At 42.8% G+C, this 19,755-nt stretch overlaps 5 protein-coding genes across 5 annotated transcripts in view; 2 read left to right on the top strand and 3 right to left on the bottom strand.

Moving 5' to 3' along the window:
• Window positions 1–981: 981 nt before the first annotated feature.
• LOC122835677 (tubulin alpha-1C chain-like) lies at window positions 982–3,585 on the top strand. Its single transcript, XM_044124917.1, has 4 exons — window positions 982–1,126; window positions 1,945–2,167; window positions 2,246–2,394; window positions 2,558–3,585. Exons 1-4 carry the CDS (start codon window positions 1,124–1,126, stop codon window positions 3,527–3,529), a joined length of 1,347 nt encoding a protein of 448 aa, XP_043980852.1. The 5' UTR covers window positions 982–1,123; the 3' UTR covers window positions 3,530–3,585.
• Window positions 3,586–4,957: 1,372 nt separating this feature from the next.
• On the bottom strand, window positions 4,958–7,819 carry LOC122835662 (tubulin alpha-1A chain). Its single transcript, XM_044124898.1, has 4 exons — window positions 7,700–7,819; window positions 6,437–6,659; window positions 6,192–6,340; window positions 4,958–6,105 (listed from the first exon to the last, which is right to left on the bottom strand). The coding sequence occupies exons 1-4, from the start codon at window positions 7,700–7,702 to the stop codon at window positions 5,125–5,127; spliced, it is 1,356 nt and encodes a 451-aa protein (XP_043980833.1). The 5' UTR covers window positions 7,703–7,819; the 3' UTR covers window positions 4,958–5,124.
• Window positions 7,820–10,168: 2,349 nt separating this feature from the next.
• LOC122822898 (tripartite motif-containing protein 16-like) lies at window positions 10,169–10,836 on the bottom strand. The gene has a single exon (XM_044102013.1). The coding sequence runs from the start codon at window positions 10,793–10,795 to the stop codon at window positions 10,169–10,171; it is 627 nt and encodes a 208-aa protein (XP_043957948.1). The 5' UTR covers window positions 10,796–10,836.
• A 1,637-nt stretch (window positions 10,837–12,473) lies between these two features.
• Window positions 12,474–15,450, top strand: tuba1c (tubulin, alpha 1c). The gene is made up of 4 exons (XM_044124905.1): window positions 12,474–12,650; window positions 13,748–13,970; window positions 14,068–14,216; window positions 14,303–15,450. The coding sequence occupies exons 1-4, from the start codon at window positions 12,648–12,650 to the stop codon at window positions 15,281–15,283; spliced, it is 1,356 nt and encodes a 451-aa protein (XP_043980840.1). The 5' UTR covers window positions 12,474–12,647; the 3' UTR covers window positions 15,284–15,450.
• Window positions 15,451–16,372: 922 nt separating this feature from the next.
• pmelb (premelanosome protein b) overlaps window positions 16,373–19,755 on the bottom strand; it is a 7,684-nt gene continuing 4,301 nt past the window's right edge. Inside the window, exons 6-12 of the mRNA XM_044124821.1 lie at window positions 19,446–19,755; window positions 18,847–18,975; window positions 18,279–18,416; window positions 18,067–18,169; window positions 17,770–17,975; window positions 17,603–17,693; window positions 16,373–16,547 (exon numbers count right to left, since the gene is read on the bottom strand). The exon at window positions 19,446–19,755 is cut by the window's right edge and continues 23 nt beyond it. Coding sequence (XP_043980756.1) covers window positions 16,391–16,547; window positions 17,603–17,693; window positions 17,770–17,975; window positions 18,067–18,169; window positions 18,279–18,416; window positions 18,847–18,975; window positions 19,446–19,755 — 1,134 coding nt within the window. The 3' untranslated portion in view covers window positions 16,373–16,390. The remainder of the gene's footprint in view (window positions 16,548–17,602; window positions 17,694–17,769; window positions 17,976–18,066; window positions 18,170–18,278; window positions 18,417–18,846; window positions 18,976–19,445) is intronic.

The following is a 19,755-nucleotide window of genomic DNA, read 5'->3' as shown; positions in this document are numbered from 1 at the left end:
AATTTGTTCCAGATTAACATAAAAACAACAGTATTCCTCTATGTTTGGTTGAAACTCTGGGGATGCAAAGGAGACAAAACAATTTGTCCAACGAAGTCAATAAGCTACAGATTTTCACTAACCACCTTTACAAACGAAATCTAAAGTGCTGGGATGAGAAAAAAAGGAGAAAAACTAGTTTGTCCCATAGAAAAATCTTGAGCAAAAGCAGCAGGAAGCTAGGTCGCGCTCTTTATAGTGTCTTATCGTTTGAAAGGTAAGGTTTAATCACATTGGTTGGATGCCATGTGACACCCATTCTTATTGGTTAAAATTAAATCAGACAATGTGACGAAACAACATGAATTCGCTCAAAAACCAGGAAGTCCGCCTGTTCTAAAATAAGTTTATACTTTTGTCTGTGTTTTTTTTACGTACGGGGTTCAACAGTCGTTGTAATGCATCACTTTTATAAGAAGGCACAGCACAGTTTTGTCTTACGGACATTGGCTAATCGCCGGCACCGAGGACTAGCGCCGGGACGTACCACCTTACGTCAACGTCGACGCCATCTTGTGAGGGGCATATTTTAAAACGCAGAATACAGCACAAGGCTGTCCTGTTTTATGGAGTGAAACTGTGTTACTGTGTCGTTGTGACACTGCACATTGATAAGACTACAATTACCTACATGACATAACTAATACTTCTTTAATAAAACGTTATTGTCTTTTGAAAACTGATACTTAAAACGTTTATGATGTTAGGGATTTGTCAACATCCAATAAAACGCAGCCATAACATCCTTCCAAAAAAATATTAATTAAAATGACGACAAAAGATTGTGTGTGAATTAATACAGACACAACTGAATTCAGAACATGCGCTGGTTTTCCAGAGACCTCGTGCTGTGTCGTAACATTATCTGCCAATTTAATTTGATCTCAACCAATAGGAATACGTGTCATGTGACATCCAACCAATAAGATTAAGCCCTGCCTTGATAAGCCGGTATATAGACGCCGCCTGTCTTCCTTCTTTTTATCAGTTTCCTCTCTTGCAACAGACTCTTAACAGTCTCTCCGTGGGAGAAACTACCTTTTGTTCTTTTTCCTCATCCTACTACTTAAGGTTTTGTGGAAACATGGTGAGTATGAAACTATAAATGCATCAGTCCGTTTTGGTTTTTTTGTAAATAATGGATGTTTTTTTTAGTCGTCTCAATTTAGCTTAAACAATGGTTAAATCAGACATTAACTTCGGTATTTACATATTAAAAGTAGTTGGGGGGTTTTATGCCTCTGAACATGCACTTTCTGAAGGCAGGATTTTTTATTTTTTATTTTTTTATTTAAAAAGTGGCTAGGCCTTCCTCAGCCGAAATGTAAGTTGAATCATGGGCGTGTTTCCGGCTGTTCTTTGGCCTCTTTTCAGAGTCGCAGAGCATGACGCATTTCTCTGTTTCAGCGCCTTTTTGAAGAGGCCTCCTGGGCCTCTGTTGAAACCACAGTCCGTGCCTTTTGTGACAAAAGCTTAATGCTCTCGGCTTCACTGCTTTTTCATGGTTGAACTGGCAAATTGTGTTGCCAAATTGTCATATTGACCTATTTAATCCGTTGCAGCTGTGCTGTTCTCTTCCACCACCCAATTCTAATGTGGAAAGAAAAAATAAATTTATCTCGGGGGTGTGTTTCTTTGCCTAATGCCCCAAGTGATTACAGTCATCCAGTTCTGGTTTTTAGTTCCTCATAAAAGCATTTGCGTTAAACCTTCTTTTTTTTTTTTCTTTGTTTTTCTTTTTTTTTTTCTCCTCCCCCTTCCCCCCCTGATAAGCGAGGTGCAGTGTGCACACCATGTGACTTATGACCTTGAAGCTATTGACTATAATAGGACAAGACATGTGGCTTTCAGCTTTCTTTAGAAATGAAACTTTTTGCAAGAACTAAAATATTTTCTTCTCCACAGCGTGAATGTATCTCGGTGCACGTTGGTCAGGCCGGTGTCCAGATTGGCAATGCCTGCTGGGAGCTCTACTGCCTGGAGCATGGGATCCAGCCGGACGGACAGATGCCCAGTGACAAGACCATTGGAGGAGGAGATGACTCCTTCAACACCTTCTTCAGTGAGACTGGAGCAGGGAAGCACGTCCCCAGAGCTGTTTTTGTTGACCTGGAGCCCACTGTCATCGGTAAGTTTGACTATTTGTGATTAATTTTGAAAACTACCTTTTAAAATGGTTGTTATACTATAAATTTGTCTTTGCCAGATGAGGTCCGCTCTGGAACTTACCGCCAGCTGTTCCACCCAGAGCAGCTGATCACTGGGAAGGAAGATGCTGCCAACAACTACGCCAGAGGACACTACACCATTGGCAAAGAGATCATTGACCTGGTTCTGGACAGGATCCGAAAACTGGTGGGTGAATTCAGACAAGAAGATTTTGAATTTGTTTGCAAAATGTTTAATTTGGAACAGAACATTTGCATGGAAGTTTTAATTGACTTATTGTAAGAACAACAACATCTACTCTAGTAACCTGCAGTATTCCATGTTTTTTTTATTTTTTTTCTATCCTCAGTCTGACCAGTGCACAGGCCTGCAGGGCTTCCTGGTCTTCCACAGCTTTGGTGGAGGAACCGGTTCTGGTTTCACCTCCCTGCTGATGGAGCGTCTCTCTGTGGACTATGGAAAGAAGTCCAAGCTGGAGTTTTCGGTTTACCCAGCTCCCCAGGTGTCAACTGCTGTTGTTGAGCCCTACAACTCCATCCTGACCACCCACACCACCCTGGAGCACTCTGACTGTGCCTTCATGGTGGACAATGAGGCCATCTACGATATCTGCCGCAGGAACCTCGACATCGAACGCCCCACCTACACCAACCTGAACAGGTTGATCAGCCAGATCGTTTCCTCCATCACTGCCTCTCTCCGTTTTGATGGTGCCCTGAATGTTGATCTGACTGAGTTCCAGACCAACTTGGTGCCATACCCTCGTATCCACTTCCCTCTGGCCACCTATGCCCCTGTGATCTCTGCAGAGAAGGCTTACCATGAGCAGCTCACTGTAGCTGAGATCACAAATTCCTGCTTCGAGCCGGCCAATCAGTTGGTGAAATGTGACCCTCGCCATGGCAAATACATGGCCTGCTGCCTCTTATACCGTGGTGATGTGGTGCCCAAAGACGTCAATGCTGCCATTGCCACCATCAAAACCAAACGCTCCATCCAGTTTGTGGACTGGTGTCCCACTGGTTTCAAAGTTGGCATCAACTACCAGCCACCAACTGTGGTTCCTGGTGGTGACCTCGCCAAGGTCCAGAGGGCTGTGTGCATGCTGAGCAACACCACTGCTATTGCAGAGGCCTGGGCTCGGCTGGATCACAAGTTTGATCTGATGTACGCCAAGCGTGCATTCGTCCACTGGTATGTGGGTGAGGGAATGGAGGAGGGAGAGTTCTCCGAGGCCAGGGAGGACATGGCAGCTCTGGAGAAGGATTACGAGGAGGTTGGTGCTGATAGCTTGGGAGATGAGGATGAAGAAGAATATTAAACATGGCATTGTCTGTCTACACTTCTGTATGTTCAAAATAAAGATGTCTTGCCGCAGTAATTGTCCTTGTTTCTTTTTGGGGGGCAGGGGTTTTGTCCCTATGGTGGGCTGAAAGCCTTTTCTGTGAAGCTGCCCTTATAGCATGGATAAACTTGACAGGACAATGTAACTGAAGAAAATTCATTTTGGCTCTCAGGTTTAATTCTCCTACCAAAATGGTGCTGTGCTTATCTAGAGTCATTAACCTGGAAAAATGGTTGACTGCTGTATAAAGACCCTTCACAGAGAATAATCATAGGTTTCTGTTTGAGCCATCCATTGATCATCAGTAAGTGATGCAGCACTGACACTTGAATATGATTGGAGATTTATAAAGATTTCATAAAGACCTTCAACTTGTATCTTGGACCCAATGCCAGCCAAATTAAAGTCTTATCTTTCCATTTTTAGATAATCAATCCTTACTACTGCATGCTTACATGGTAACTAATTAAATCTTGAACAAATATTGTTTTGATTGAATATAGTCTGTGGTAATGTTTGGAATATATATATATATGCTACCCTATGTTTGGCCTGCGCAGTTGGTAGAGCTGTTGCCTTGCAGCAAGAAGGTCCTGGGTTCAATTCCCGGCCCGGGGTCTTTTTGCATGGAGTTTGCATGTTCTCCCTGTGCATGCGTGGGTTCTCCGGCTTCCTCCCACAGTCCAAAAACATGACTGTTAGGTTAATTGGTCTCTCTAAATTCTCCCTAGGTGTGTGTGTGTGTATGTGTGTGTCTCTGTTGCCCTGCGACAGACTGGCGACCAGTCTAGGGTAAACCCCGCCTCTCGCTCAGAACATTAGCTGGAGATAGGCACCAGCAACCCTCCTGACCCCACTAGGGACAAGGGTGTTAGAAAATAGATGGATGGCTGGATGTTTCAATCAAAGTGACTGAAATTACAAGCATAATCTTCTTGTCTTATCTAAACTATGAGAAAATAGTTGCTATTCAAGTGTGTGAGCATCTAAATAGTGCTGACGTGTTTGGAGTGTCAGAGCTCATCATGGCACTGAAAGAAAAATGTTATGTTCTCTTCGCATCAGGTAATGGATAGTGGGAGAGTTCTGGTCATCCATATTCATCAACATAAGAAATATAGGGTGGTTAATAGTTTTTGGAGACTTCTTGGTTTAATGATTTTACATTTTAATCATGTAGGGACTATTGATAGTTATTCTGTGTAGCCACAGGAGGGCAGCATGCTGTAAAACATAAAAGCAGAGAGTAGGGTGATTTCTGGTACCATTTAGATAACTGACATGTCTGCATGACAGACATGTCAGTTATCTAAATAACTGACGTCTGTTATTTATATACGAGCATATTTTCAATATGCTACAATGCATTTGTAGCATATTTAAAATGAATACAAGACAAACAACTTTAAATCAGAGATTTTATTCAGAACAAAGCCAAACTTGATCATTTCAGGAGTTTTATTCAAACGGCAAACATGATACTTTGATGGACGAACATCTCTGTTTGGAATGCATTCAAGAACACAGTGCATGTAATCACTTTCTGCTTTCCTGACTTCTGTGTGGTTTTTCTAATACTCTTCTCCTTCCTCCTCTCCCTCACCCTCAACGGAGTCGACACCAACCTCCTCGTAATCCTTCTCCAGAGCTGCCATGTCCTCCCTGGCCTCGGAGAACTCTCCCTCCTCCATTCCCTCACCCACATACCAGTGGACGAATGCACGCTTGGCGTACATCAGGTCAAACTTGTGATCCAGCCGAGCCCAGGCCTCTGCAATAGCAGTGGTGTTGCTCAGCATGCACACAGCCCTCTGGACCTTGGCGAGGTCACCACCAGGAACCACAGTTGGTGGCTGGTAGTTGATGCCAACCTTGAAACCAGTGGGACACCAGTCCACAAACTGGATGGAGCGTTTGGTTTTGATGGTGGCAATGGCAGCATTGACGTCTTTGGGCACCACATCACCACGGTATAAGAGGCAGCAGGCCATGTACTTGCCATGGCGAGGGTCACATTTCACCAACTGATTGGCCGGCTCGAAGCAGGAATTTGTGATCTCAGCCACTGAGAGCTGCTCATGGTAAGCCTTCTCTGCAGAGATCACAGGGGCATAGGTGGCCAGAGGGAAGTGGATACGAGGGTATGGCACCAAGTTGGTCTGGAACTCAGTCAGATCAACGTTCAGGGCACCATCAAAACGGAGAGAGGCAGTGATGGAGGAAACGATCTGGCCGATCAGCCTGTTCAGGTTGGTGTAGGTGGGGCGTTCGATGTCGAGGTTCCTGCGGCAGATATCGTAGATGGCCTCATTGTCCACCATGAAGGCACAGTCAGAGTGCTCCAGGGTGGTGTGGGTGGTCAGGATGGAGTTGTAGGGCTCAACAACAGCAGTTGACACCTGGGGAGCTGGGTAGATGGAGAACTCCAGCTTGGACTTCTTTCCATAGTCCACAGAGAGACGCTCCATCAGCAGGGAGGTGAAACCAGAACCGGTTCCTCCACCAAAGCTGTGGAAGACCAGGAAGCCCTGCAGGCCTGTGCACTGGTCAGCCTGAAGACAAAGATGGAAACCAAAATCAATTGCTGATTGAAAATTCAGAGACAAATTTGGAAATTACCGGCCTTAAGTTTACCCACCAGTTTTCGGATCCTGTCCAGAACCAGGTCAATGATCTCTTTGCCAATGGTGTAGTGTCCTCTGGCGTAGTTGTTGGCAGCATCTTCCTTCCCAGTGATCAGCTGCTCTGGGTGGAACAGCTGGCGGTAAGTTCCAGTGCGAACCTCATCTGAGCAGAAAAATTGAACATCAAATTAATTTAGGTTTACAGATTTTCCATGTTCAATACCGAGTTTATTTGTATGGCAGAAGTGGTCTTGCTTACCGATGACAGTGGGCTCCAGGTCTACAAAAACAGCTCTGGGGACGTGCTTCCCTGCTCCGGTCTCACTGAAGAAGGTGTTGAAGGAGTCATCTCCTCCTCCAATGGTCTTGTCACTGGGCATCTGTCCGTCCGGCTGGATCCCATGCTCCAGGCAGTAGAGCTCCCAGCAGGCATTGCCAATCTGGACACCGGCCTGACCAACGTGGATGGAGATGCACTCACGCTGTGAGAAAAAATAAATAAAAAATTAGGAGAATTTTAACAGTTTTCTAAAACTATTTCATACTGATGAAGGAAAATACTTTTATTAACACCTGTGAATGAAAGAAAAACAACTTATGTTATGTATTTGATAAACATAACTATCATAATTAATAATTTTTGACAGAAATTAAAATTTTCAGCTTTGGATCTGAAGTTCATGTTTAAAATGTTCTGGTAAATCAACTGAATAAGAAGACTTTCATTTGGGTTTGCTAGTCTCGCGGCATTTTGTTACTCTTTCTTTTTTTTTTTTTCCTTGCGCAGTGCAGTTGTGTCTGGAACTGCGTTGCTACGCAACAAACGCGTCACTTAGGCAACCGGTGATGTTCGTTTGAGCCTTTAAATTTACGTGAGAACTCTTAAATCTGATCGACTAGCGGTAACCTCGATATCTTTTATGACCATATAGCATTAACGCTTATATGACCATTAAAAATCGCGGCGCTATATAGACTCTATTCGTCCTTACTGATAGCCATTAGGAACGAGTCCGAAGTGTCCATTACTCGTATGCATTTTTAATTACCGACGCCATGCTGACTGTGCATTTTATCCATTTTCAGTCCGGATAAGGTTTCAGTGGGAGTGGGTCGCGTTCACTCTGCCTGCCACTAAATTACAGTCACAGCCTCCAGCTGTCACCCTGTGATGCTGACCGGTTTTGGTCATGCAAAGGGGGCTGGGATAATAAAGCCTTCGTTATTCTTACTGTCCCCCAAGGAGGGTGGGGTGAAGAGACTCTTTTGTCCAGACTGCCCGCCACGTCCCCATCCGAACCTCGCCAGAACCCCTCCCTCCATCAAACATGACATTTTCACCTACAGTTGTAGCGTAAATATAGCGTTTGTGTCTGAAAAAATAATACAGTTTAAATCCCTCAAACCTTCATTCATTATTGTAAATACATTTATTTTTACTGTTTAAATCAAAATATTCCCCTATACACCATCACTTAGACCTCAGTTATGTCCTTTTGCAAAGCTTGTTAAAGGTTCTTACCATGTTGTTTTGCTGAAGTTGTGAAAGAGGATGGAAGAGTCTCCTCAGAACAGGAGTCTTACAATTCGACAGTTATGAGGTCGATGTAAGAGATAATGGCGAACATGATGATGCCGGAGCTATATATGCGAGTAAAGCCCCGGCACCAGCAGCTTCTGCACTCCTATTGGTCCATTTCCTGTCACTTTGAGGTTCGCAATGATTTTGTTGATTTCTATTGGACCATTCCGAAGACAAGGGAAGTCTCCGCCCATCAACCCCACCCAGCTGGTAGCTTTCCTCCTGGTATTGTACTGCAAGCATCATGGCGCTTCTGCTTGAGTGGAAAATGCTGCGTAATTTTTAAAATAATGTAAGAAAAAATAATAATAATAAAAAAACTGGGTCAGCCTTATAAGAACTGTAGTAAAACAGTTATTGTATCGTTTTTATATGAAAAAAAAAATCAATTCAAACACAACTGAAGATAAAAAAAAAATTAAGAAAAATCAAACTTGTAGCACCAATAATATTTTTTATTATAGCAGGAATAAGACATGATATATGAGATTCCTTTCACAATTTCTTTAAAACAAATTACTGTTGATTTTTTTTATGCATTTCATTAAATATGACAAAAAATAAGAAGAAAGAATCAGACAGCAAGCTTTGAGACAACATGTACAGTATCATCAGGAAGATATATTCTTTTCAAACCTCCAGAGGGAACGCCCATGTTACAGGATGCAGCATCATCCAGAGGATGCATCATTATGGCTAACAGAAAGAGTCATCTTCAGTCTTTTGTTAGTGGAAAAACACAGCAACAAAAACCCAAACATCTTTTTAAAAATGTTGGTGAGTTGCTCCAGAGCTAGGATTTAGATAATGTTAGATCCAGATCTGTAAATGTGGCCTGCAAATTAAATCCTACACGATACCTACCCCTTAATAAGCAATATATTTCAAATTTTCTATTAACCTTGCTTGTTTTATTTTCAGCTGGAAACATTTCCAAAATGCATTATTAGGGCAATACTTGAGCTTTTTATGAGTAACATGGTAGAGAAGGTTTGTACTTTAATTCATTATCTTGTAAATGCTGTCCAGAATTTCTAAACCTACTTCAAACATTCCAAACTTCATGATTTCAGAATCTGCACAGACTTAAAAGCATAGCAAAGACTAATTAAAAACATGTCTAACATATTTTATTCAGATTTTTTGTACATCTTATGGAACTGATTCGCATCCTGATGTTTAATGCAAAAACTGCTTTTACATGACGGATGTGGTCTATGTCTGATTTTATCTGCTGTTGTTTGGCCAGACTTTACAGTCTTCTTTCATTAAAAAGAGGTCAAACTGCCCTGTCACACAGAGAGCTGTGGATGTCCAACCCTTCCCCCTCCATCCCTGCTCCTAAGATTTAACGGTTCCTACTGAATAAAGGAGTTGCCTGGAAACAGTCCTGTAACACAGAGAGCGCCTTCATCTGCCCAACACGTGATCCAGCTTAAACTGCAGCTCCGTTAGGAGTCTGTGTCGTGTGCAGGGGGGATGTGATCTTTCTCTCTCCCCAGATCTCTATGTCTTGTCTCTGTGAGGGAAACGCCCATCTGCTCTTCCCATGAGGATGGTGTGCTGTGACTTTAAAATGGATGAGACAAAGCAGCTCTTTCTCTTGGGGTTTGGTGTTATTATCGTTCCTAAACTATCACCTTTCAGAGACAATGACCACAAACACTTTTAGACCCAACATGTCTTTAATCCCCTTGGTTGCTAACAACAAGGTAATCTCCATGAAACAGTGGTTAGAGTCATGCTACACCTTCTCTGACTGTGGGCAATTAGTGGACTATTTTTAACAACAAACATCCACTGACGACAAAGCTATAGTTGGATTTTGAAATGTGTTTTTTTTAATTATTATTGTGTGCTGCGTTTTTCGGCAGCATCCTTTCTATGTATTTTGGTTGAGGCTCAAAAACTGATGGATGCTGCAGTGATTGGTGACACTGATGCAAAACAAAGATGGCAAAGGTGATTTTCTTTACGTTTTAAATTATTTTTTTCTCATGAATCTTTTCTGTTCATATTTGCCCTTGTAAAATGTGCACAGTGGACCTCTGCCTATTTACAAGAATTTTTCATAAAGTATATCTAAAATATTTGAAGAAAAATGCATCTTAGGAGACTGAAAGATGCGTGTACCATGTACATTCCAGTGATGTTATAATTCTTATTATCATATATGTTTATGCTGTTTGTTGCCATGGTTTTGTGGTTTTGTAAGAGAAACCAGAACATCCAAATACATCAGAAAAAATATCAAAGCAAAATTATTAGAGCCCAGAGAACTTTAGATTTTTATTGGAGAAAAATTTCTGTCAGAAGAAAAAAACAAGAAAACATCAGCAGTGATTTCCTTTATGACTCCTGGAACACAGAGAAATACATTTAAACCAGAAAAAAAGAAGAATAGAGACATCAGAACCATGAAACCTGATCAACAATCAGAGAGAAAATCTTTTTGGGTTTACAGAACTCTGCAGAGTCTCCAGTGTAATAAACCCAAACTCCAGCCAGTAGCGGCTGAGTGAATCTGGTCTGGACTCTGTGGAGGAGAGTCATGGTTTCAGAGACGCTGTAGAAGGACAGAATACCTGCTCTGTGATCCAGGTACACTCCGACTCTGGAGGAAACTGGACCTGAGACGGAGGTCCAGATGTTGTTGTGACCAAATGTAGATCTGAAACAATCTAATGCCCAAGATTTGTCATTATATCCAAATATACATTCATTCTGACCTTTTCTACTGATATTCTTGTAAGCGACTGCTACATTAACCAATAACCCGCTCCACTCAACCTCCCAGTAACAACGTCCAGTCAGACTCTCTCTACTCAGAACCTGATAATAATCAGTGAATCTGTATGGATGACTAGAATAAGACTGATTGTTATCCGTCCTTGTCACCTTCCTGTTCCCCTCTGATAGAACCAGATTTGTGTTTGCTGTGTTTGGATCCAGAGTGATTTCACATGAATATCTTAAGAATCCAGCTCTGCTCTTTGGTTCTGGTTCTGACAGTCCAACATCCACTTCAGTGACCATCAGTGAGATGTTTGTCCATGAGTCTCTCAGGACGTCCTATAGTTTCTATTGCTCATATACCAGAGTTTATTATTAAGTGTCACCTGCACTGGACCTTGGGTTCTGCCCCAAAGCGGCCAGCGGCCAGCAGCCAGCGGCCAGGCCACCAGTAAGTGTCCTGGTGTTCCCAATGGACAATTCCCTCATGGCCAGAGCAACTGGGGACTGGTTTTGATCAAAGCATTCAGTTCTTGATAGATGGTTCAGTCAGAGACCAAACTTGGAAAAATGCTTCTTTTTTGTAATAAACCTCTAATGCTTTTCAAAGAAGAGTGAGCAGAAATTTGAGCGTTGCAAAGTGGTGCAGACATACCCAAAAAGGATAGAAACTCCTGTTACATGTGCAGATGTATTTTCTTTTATTCTTAAGTCAGTGAGTCATCATATTCAGGAAGTCAACAGACTTAAAACAATTTAAAACAATTTTCATTTGATATTTCAGCTTTTTTTTTCTTGTTTGCACACATACAGGAAGCATTCTGCGACAGATGGAGAATATGCTCTGTCACAGTGTTGGGTATCAGGTTCTCAGTTTGCGTCAATGCAATGCAGTCAGCTCCATGCCACGGAGGACCACTCCCATCCCCAGCATTCCCATCCTCCTCTCTGTTCGTGCTGAGCAGCTGCTTTGACCCTCCCTGCTTCACAGCTGCTGGGGAGAGAGGAGGAAACAGAGAGGAGGAGGAGGAGACGGGAATGTTCTCAAACAGTCCTGGTTCACAGCCACAGCTCTTTCCTGTTTTTCCCTTTCATCCCTGAAGTCATTTTGAGTGTGGTACATCATCAGCGCCCTTGTTTTAGGATAGAAAAAGAAATCCTACATTAAGATTCAGATTTTTGACTGAAAAACAAATTTTCAAAAGCAGCAGTTAAAGATGGAGATCCTAATAGCCACTTGCTTGCACTTCCCAGACGCTTTGCATTATTTCACATAAACTGCTTTCCAGGCAGTTTCAGTTCCTTGAACAGGCCAGAACCAGAAGTAGCTGCATGAACCCAGCCTCTGTGCAGCTGAACAGCAGAGACACTGGCAGCCACGTGATCACCCCACTGGATGACATCATTGCAGAGGATCTGGGACAAAGAGGGGGAAGAGGCAAGAAGCTGCCATGTCGGACTGACACCATCACAGCAGGTCTCTGCAACTTGAACGCCCTGCAGGCGTCAGGTTGTGACTGAAGCCTCTTCACCTGCAGGAACATCTCAATCTTTGGCGTCTGCGTTGAAATGTGCTCTTATTTATCTGAAATGCTGTGGGAAGATGCCACGCCCAGGTGGATGCTGGTGCACGATAATAAATGAGCGTTGTCTGAACTCACCCATCACGTCAAAACTATTGCATATAAGCACCATATGACAGAGTGAAAATAAATCACAAAATAAACATTATTATTATCCATCCATCCATTTTCTGAACATCCTTCGTCCCTATTATTATTATTATTATTATTAGTAGTAGTAGTAGTAGTAGTAGTAGTAGTAGTAGTAGTAGTAGTAGTATTAGTATTAGTATTATTATATTGCTGAGGTTAATCTGTATAAATTTTTGTTTATTTAAAAATCCTAAAATATTCTGCAGTCTGATCTGCGCAGCATCACCAAATGGCGGCGGTAGAATCGTGTTTTTTCCACTCAGCACAGGACCAAATCCGCTGCCCTGCCTGCATAAATCTGCCTGCGCCGCCCTCCCATTCAGCAGTTGTTGCATCGACCCCGTTGGGTACAACACGCAACGCAAACACCCCGTTTTTACAAAGCCTCCTTCTTGGCATTTTCTCCTTCTCCTCTTCCTCTTTGAACCTCAGACGGAAAAATGGTGAGTTTTTATTATTATTTGTGGTAAATAAATCTCGACTGGAGGAATTTGTGAGACAGAAATTGGTCAGGTTCAGCCCCGGCCGGCGTCTCGGCTGTCACACGACGTCGGGAAGGATTTTCTTCTTTCGAAGCGTAAAGCTTTTAACACGTGGTGGTATTTTATTCCAGTCTACGTATCAGATGTTTACTGTATATTTTAATTACATTTTGAATGAATGGAAGCTGTCAGATTATAAAAATAAAGCACAGATTGGTGCGCAGTTGTGTGGCACAGTGTGATTGTCATTGTTTGGAGATGAGAACAATACATTGACTGGGGGCATATAGACGCACAATGAGAGCGATAAATCTGCATAAATGTTACTGAAAAGAAAACCTTGTTTACTTTATTATTTATGTTTTGCTATAAATATTCCCATTTGATCTATTTATAAACTAGAACATGAATATTTACACGTTTTTCTTGAAGCCAGAGAGGGGCGGTTTGTACTGTATATGGATGGAGACACTAAGATTGCTTTAATTTTTTCTTAACGGGACCCAATTTATAATTTATGAAAAATAAATAATTCATGTTATTCTAAGTTTAATTTCAAATAACAGCATAGTTTTAATTAAATTTACCCTCTTACTGCAAACGATCTGATTAAATAAACTTGAATTATAAAATAAATTTGGACGGGAAGGTCTGTTTTTTTTTTCTTTTCTTTTTGTGTTCAAGCATCCGCTGTGATTGTGCATCTCTAGGGAGATCAAGTGGAATATTCCAGGCTCACACTGTCTGCGCCTGTGCCCATGCAAATTAATTTGCATATGTGCTTATGCTTGCAAACTAAGTGCAAGAGTTGGAGAAAAAGGCCAGAGCCTGAAAAAATAGCGGATCAAAGAAGAGAGAGGGGGCTTCTGCTGGCAGGCATTCTGAATCCCCTGCCGATTGTGGTGCAGGGTGGTGCCTCCTCCTGCTGCAGTACCTGGTCCTAACAGACAGGGGGAGCACTTAAATGTCTCCAGAATTTAGATGTGTGTTAATGTACTGAAGACTGTATTGGTTTAATCTAAATTGACTAATCTTTTTCCTTGCCCTTTGCTCCACAGCGTGAGTGCATCTCCATCCACGTTGGTCAGGCCGGTGTCCAGATTGGCAATGCCTGCTGGGAGCTCTACTGCCTGGAGCATGGGATCCAGCCGGACGGACAGATGCCCAGTGACAAAACTCTTGGAGGAGGAGATGACTCCTTCAACACCTTCTTCAGTGAGACCGGAGCAGGGAAGCACGTCCCCAGAGCTGTTTTTGTAGACCTGGAGCCCACTGTCATCGGTAAGCAAGAACCACTTCTGCCATACAAATAAACTCGGTATTGAACATGGAAAATCTGTAAACCTAAATTAATTTGATGTTCAATTTTTCTGCTCAGATGAGGTTCGCACTGGGACTTACCGCCAGCTGTTCCACCCAGAGCAGCTGATCACTGGGAAGGAAGATGCTGCCAACAACTACGCCAGAGGACACTACACCATTGGCAAAGAGATCATTGACCTGGTTCTGGACAGGATCCGAAAACTGGTGGGTAAACTTAAGGCCGGTAATTTCCAAATTTGTCTATGAATTGTCAGTCAGCAATTGATTTTGGTTTCCATCTTTGTCCTCAGGCTGACCAGTGCACAGGCCTGCAGGGCTTCCTGGTCTTCCACAGCTTTGGTGGAGGAACCGGTTCTGGTTTCACCTCCCTGCTGATGGAGCGTCTCTCTGTGGACTATGGAAAGAAGTCCAAGCTGGAGTTCTCCATCTACCCAGCTCCCCAGGTGTCCACTGCTGTTGTTGAGCCCTACAACTCCATCCTGACCACCCACACCACCCTGGAGCACTCCGACTGTGCCTTCATGGTGGACAATGAGGCCATCTACGATATTTGCCGCAGGAACCTCGACATCGAACGCCCCACCTACACCAACCTGAACAGGTTGATCAGCCAGATCGTTTCCTCCATCACTGCATCTCTCCGTTTTGATGGTGCCCTGAACGTTGATCTGACTGAGTTCCAGACCAACTTGGTGCCATACCCTCGTATCCACTTCCCTCTGGCCACCTATGCCCCTGTGATCTCTGCAGAGAAGGCTTACCATGAGCAGCTCTCAGTGGCTGAGATCACAAACGCCTGCTTCGAGCCGGCCAATCAGATGGTGAAATGTGACCCTCGCCATGGCAAATACATGGCCTGCTGCCTACTTTTCCGTGGTGATGTGGTGCCCAAAGACGTCAATGCTGCCATTGCCACCATCAAAACCAAACGCACCATCCAGTTTGTGGACTGGTGTCCCACTGGTTTCAAGGTTGGCATCAACTACCAGCCACCAACTGTGGTTCCTGGTGGTGACCTCGCCAAGGTCCAGAGGGCTGTGTGCATGCTGAGCAACACCACTGCTATTGCAGAGGCCTGGGCTCGGCTGGATCACAAGTTTGACCTGATGTACGCCAAGCGTGCATTCGTCCACTGGTATGTGGGTGAGGGAATGGAGGAGGGAGAGTTCTCCGAGGCCAGGGAGGACATGGCAGCTCTGGAGAAGGATTACGAGGAGGTTGGAGTCGACTCCATTGAGGGTGAGGGAGAGGAGGAAGGAGAAGAGTATTAAAGGAACGACAAAGAAGTTGAGCAGGAAAAAATTTGTCACAACACATTCTTAAATGCATTGAAACCAGAGATGTTTGTCCATCAAAGTATCAGGTTTGTTGTTTTAATAAAACTGCTGAAATTGTCAAGTTTGGCTTTGTTCTGAATAAAATCTCTGTGATATGAAAAGTTATTTGTCTTATTATTTATCTAAACACGGGCCCAAATTAAAACTTCCAGACCTACTGTAATACAGCATTTAGAAGCATCCTATTTCTGCACACCTGAATCACATGACTAGTTTTTTACCAAGCCATTGCAGAGCTCAAAGATGCTGATGAGCCATTTGATTCAGGTGTGTTGAAGAAGGGAGGCACCTAAAAGTTGCAGTGTGGGGGTTCTACAAATGTTGACCTGGTGAGTAGATTCAAAGTGATTAAAATTATCCTACATTTTGCATGTATACTGTATATTTCAGATAACTTTAATTAACATGCCAACACATAAACCCATCCATCCATCCATCCATTTTCTTACACCCTTCTTCCCTAATGGGGTCGGGAGGGTTGCTGGTTCCTCTCCAGCTGCATTCCGGGCGAGAGGCGGGGTTCACCCTGGACAGGTCGCCAGTCTGTCGCAGGGCAACACAAAGACATACAAGACAAACAACCATGCGCACACACACTCACACCTAGGGAGAATTTAGAGAGCCCAATTAACCTGACAGTCATGTTTTTGGACTGTGGGAGGAAGCCGGAGAACCCGGAGAGAACCCACGCATGCACAGGGAGAACATGCAAACTCCATGCAGAAAGACCCCGGGCCGGGAATCGAACCCAGGACCTTCTTGCTGCAAGGCAACAGCTCTACTAACTGCACCACTGTGCAGCCCTCCAACACATAAACATTTTAGACATTTAATTAAAACATCAAAATCCAGTTTTGTTCATGTCCAAGAGGTTTAGTTCACACTTCTTTCAAGAAAGTAAAAAAAAGAATCAGCATATCTAAAAAATAATTTAAAGGCACTGCTTGATTTAACACTACTTATTTCATATTTGTGAGGCCTTTATTTAAAAAAAAACTATAAAATGCATCTCAAGGGCTTTATTTGTTTGATGCTGGGGATTTACAGCGGCCTGTCCTGCAGCAGAGGGCTGTTGTCGATGGCTCCTTGTCTGTTTAGGGAGTTCCAGAGCATCGAAGCTGCAGCGCTGCTGCGAACCTCACTGAGCTGTGGGCCTTCAGATGCAGCTTCCTTTAAAGGATGGTATGGTTTAAGACGCCTGTGCAAAGCAGAAATATAGACATAATGTTTACGCTCATACATTTTGTAATTCAAGGCTGTAAATTATTTAACAGAACCCCACACAATTAAAAATGTCAATGGGTTGGTCAGTACTCTTGATATGTTGAGATACTTAAATTTTTTTTCTGCCACAGAAATGAAAATAAGCTCCCCAATAAAACAAGTTAACATTTTTAATCTTTTTTTTTTCTTCATTTTACAGAGAATAGTTAAAATAGAAGTATTTATAATAAGATAAGCATCTATCATTCGCTGTTTGTAACACTAACTAGTGGCTAAACATTCACTGTTAGCTTAACTATAACTTTTAACTAAATATTAGCTTTAAATATTAGCTGTTAGCAATAGACTTGACGCTAACACTCTAGCAGTTAGCAACATATCTATTGTTAGCTATGCATTAGCTCTTTGCACATTGGCAACATGTTCGCAACATGTTAGCTGTTAGTGACACATTTGCAGTTTGCAATACATTAAGTTGTGGTAAAACATTTCCTTTTAGTTACATAGTAGGTTTAGCCATGCATTAGCTGTTAGCAACACAATAGCCATTAGCAACATATTTGCTGCTAGCCAAACATTAGCTGTTAACAATAACTTTGTTTCTAGTATTTCAGTGGCTGTTAGCCATGTTGCATTTGTACACAGTATTCACAATGAGTTCAAAGTATGAAAAGTCATCTTGCAGAATCACAGATTTCAGCATTTTGCAGGAGGTTGTCATCCCTAGCTATACAGAGATCCAGTTTAAAATTGAACAGGGAGTGAGCAACCCTGAGACTCAGCTTCCAACATTTACATACAATGAAGCAGATTAGAGCTGATAACTTGCAGTAAAAGGCTTTCAGGGCCTGCTGTAACAATGAAGGAGGCCTGTAGCTTTCAGTACTGAGGAAGATGGAGATATGTCTAATTTGAATATGTTCTTATCCATGCAAATTAAAGAAGCTCTGGATGTAAATCTGGGATACTTGAAAAAAGCCACTGTGGAAAGTTTGAGCAAGAGAAGATGTTGAAGATGACAGTTCCTACTTGTAGGAGTATCCAACAATTCCCACTGTGAGAATGAGTACCAGGACACCCAACAGCATAACGATGGTCCCGGAGGAAGACAGACCTGAGCCTGCAAAATAGTTTCCACAGTCAAGAAACCTGACAGAGCCTCTTATTCGCTGGCATATTGCAGGTTTGTTACATACCCAAGTCAACTGTGAATCTGGCAGTGGCAGCAGCTAAACTGACATCATTTGCCATGGAAACGTTGATGCAGTAGTCCCCAGAGGAATTAAAGAAGTGACGCAACACCAACTGGCACTCCTTAGAGGGCTCCACCAGGTTGCACGCCATGTGAATCGGCTTCAGGCAGTCTGAGTCCAGAATCACACTGCAGACCTCTTTGGGATGACTGGGATGAAGAAAACCCAATAAATAAAAACTTTCTTGAAGTTAAATCCAAGTTTATTCATGTCCCTAAATTATGACAAGACAGTACACACCTTCCTTGGCAGGTCACAGTAATGTCTAAAACATTTGTGTCCTTTCGAGGTGTTGTCATGAGAACATTTTCCATTTGCACAATCTCTACTTTTTCAATGCCCTCTGGAAAAGAATAGAAGATGAGCATCATTTATGGTCATTTCAAACTGAAACAAGATAAAAACATTGTTTATTTTTATGTTGTTTCAGTGGATGTTTCAAAATAACTTACCAAAAACTTCAATGCCAGTGCAGAAGGAACCATATCTATATATCACACAGTCATCATCGGATGGTTTATCCTCTGCTTCCCTCTTAGCAACAACAATGGCTGCAACTCGCCCTGACAGCCTCACTGTTCTCTTTCCATCTGGCCACAAACAAACAGAACAATTAGTTACTTTTTCCTATATGAATGCTTACTCAAAAAATATATAGGTATTTATTTAACTCCAAAAAACCAAAACATTTAGTTCTTACAAGAAAGGAGGCCTTTATAGTTGACATTTTTAAGAGTTTAAGCAAGAATCAAACATTGTCTCTAGTGATTTTTTTTTCTTTTATATTTGGAGGTGATGGATGGATGGATGGATGGATGGATGGATGGATGGATGGATGGATGGATGGATGGATGGATGGATGGATGGATGGATGGATGGATGGATGGATGGATGGATGGATGGATGGATGGATGGATGGATGGATGGATCAGAGGTTCAGTACTTTGCTGTTTATAACTTTTAGTCAGTCAGAAACTTTCTCTCTCCAGTTTTAACCGTAATCAGATCATGGTAACTTACTTGCCGCCATCTTGTTTCCTGTTTGGAGTTTGTTTATTGGGGGTGGAGTCTTTGCTACTGCAGCTTCCTGGTCAGCCTGAACCATGGAGGCAGTGGAGGCTTCTCCCTCAGCGTTGTCCTCCTCAGTGTCTGAGAGAACCATGTTAATGCTCAAATGAGCTGGTTTACTGGAGGCCAGTATGGGAACAGCAGAGACCAGATGGGGAGTTTTCACTTCACACACAGAAAGTTGTTGAATTAGTTTGTATTTTCTAGACAAAAAAAAAAAAAAATATTAAAAAACACAACATTCTTGATATACTAGCAAATCTTATGTTTTCATTCCAGGGCACTATTTGGAAATTAGACTGGTTCAAGTCAATGAATCAAATTTCAGTTCAATATAATGAAAAATACAGTACAGCCTTCTGAGATTGTACATTTTAGCAGATTTTAAAAAAAAATAAATATTAAAACATGGATGGATGGATGGATGGATGGATGGATGGACGGACAGCCGACGGACAGACGGATGGATGGATGGATGGATGGATGGATGGATGAATGTTTCCACCCTTCACCCATATAAATTACATGAACCAGCAGCATCGGTTCCTGACCTGTGGTTGCCTGGTCGGCAGTCGGTCCGGAGGTGGAGGTCGGGGGGTCGGATGGCGGGTCGCAGGCCTTATCAGGGATGACCGCCTGGATGACCACCTGCGGTTTGAACGATCCAGAGCTGACGTACGTGTGAGTGACGGTCATCTCTCTGGATATGAGCGCCCCGCTTTCATCGCCAAAGTCCCAGTTGAAGGTGATGTCTGCGTTGCTGAGGTACTGGCTGGGGTCATGGAGGGTCACGGTGAAGGCGATGGCTCGGTTCTGCACGAAGCGCATGTCTCCAGCCACGATGTCATTGACTTGGTCCAG

The sequence above is a fragment of the Gambusia affinis genome, linkage group LG01, assembly GCF_019740435.1.
Source record: "Gambusia affinis linkage group LG01, SWU_Gaff_1.0, whole genome shotgun sequence".
Lineage (NCBI taxonomy): Eukaryota > Metazoa > Chordata > Actinopteri > Cyprinodontiformes > Poeciliidae > Gambusia > Gambusia affinis.
This window is presented reverse-complemented; position numbering and strand designations above follow the sequence as displayed.

What these genes read in the sequence shown, in the direction of transcription:
- LOC122835662 (XM_044124898.1), bottom strand. An exon ending in CCTGGAGCCCACTGTCATCG is followed by an intron (nt 6,341 to 6,436) that starts GTAAGCAAGACC and finishes TTTTCTGCTCAG; the next exon opens with ATGAGGTTCGCACTGGAACT. An exon ending in TGGACAGGATCCGAAAACTG is followed by an intron (nt 6,106 to 6,191) that starts GTGGGTAAACTT and finishes CTTTGTCTTCAG; the next exon opens with GCTGACCAGTGCACAGGCCT.
- tuba1c (XM_044124905.1), top strand. An exon ending in CCTGGAGCCCACTGTCATCG is followed by an intron (nt 13,971 to 14,067) that starts GTAAGCAAGAAC and finishes TTTTCTGCTCAG; the next exon opens with ATGAGGTTCGCACTGGGACT. An exon ending in TGGACAGGATCCGAAAACTG is followed by an intron (nt 14,217 to 14,302) that starts GTGGGTAAACTT and finishes CTTTGTCCTCAG; the next exon opens with GCTGACCAGTGCACAGGCCT.
- LOC122835677 (XM_044124917.1), top strand. An exon ending in CCTGGAGCCCACTGTCATCG is followed by an intron (nt 2,168 to 2,245) that starts GTAAGTTTGACT and finishes TGTCTTTGCCAG; the next exon opens with ATGAGGTCCGCTCTGGAACT. An exon ending in TGGACAGGATCCGAAAACTG is followed by an intron (nt 2,395 to 2,557) that starts GTGGGTGAATTC and finishes TTCTATCCTCAG; the next exon opens with TCTGACCAGTGCACAGGCCT.
- LOC122822898 (XM_044102013.1), bottom strand. Translation starts at nt 10,795, where the DNA reads ATGGTCACTGAAGTGGATGTTGGACTGTCAGAACCAGAACCAAAGAGC.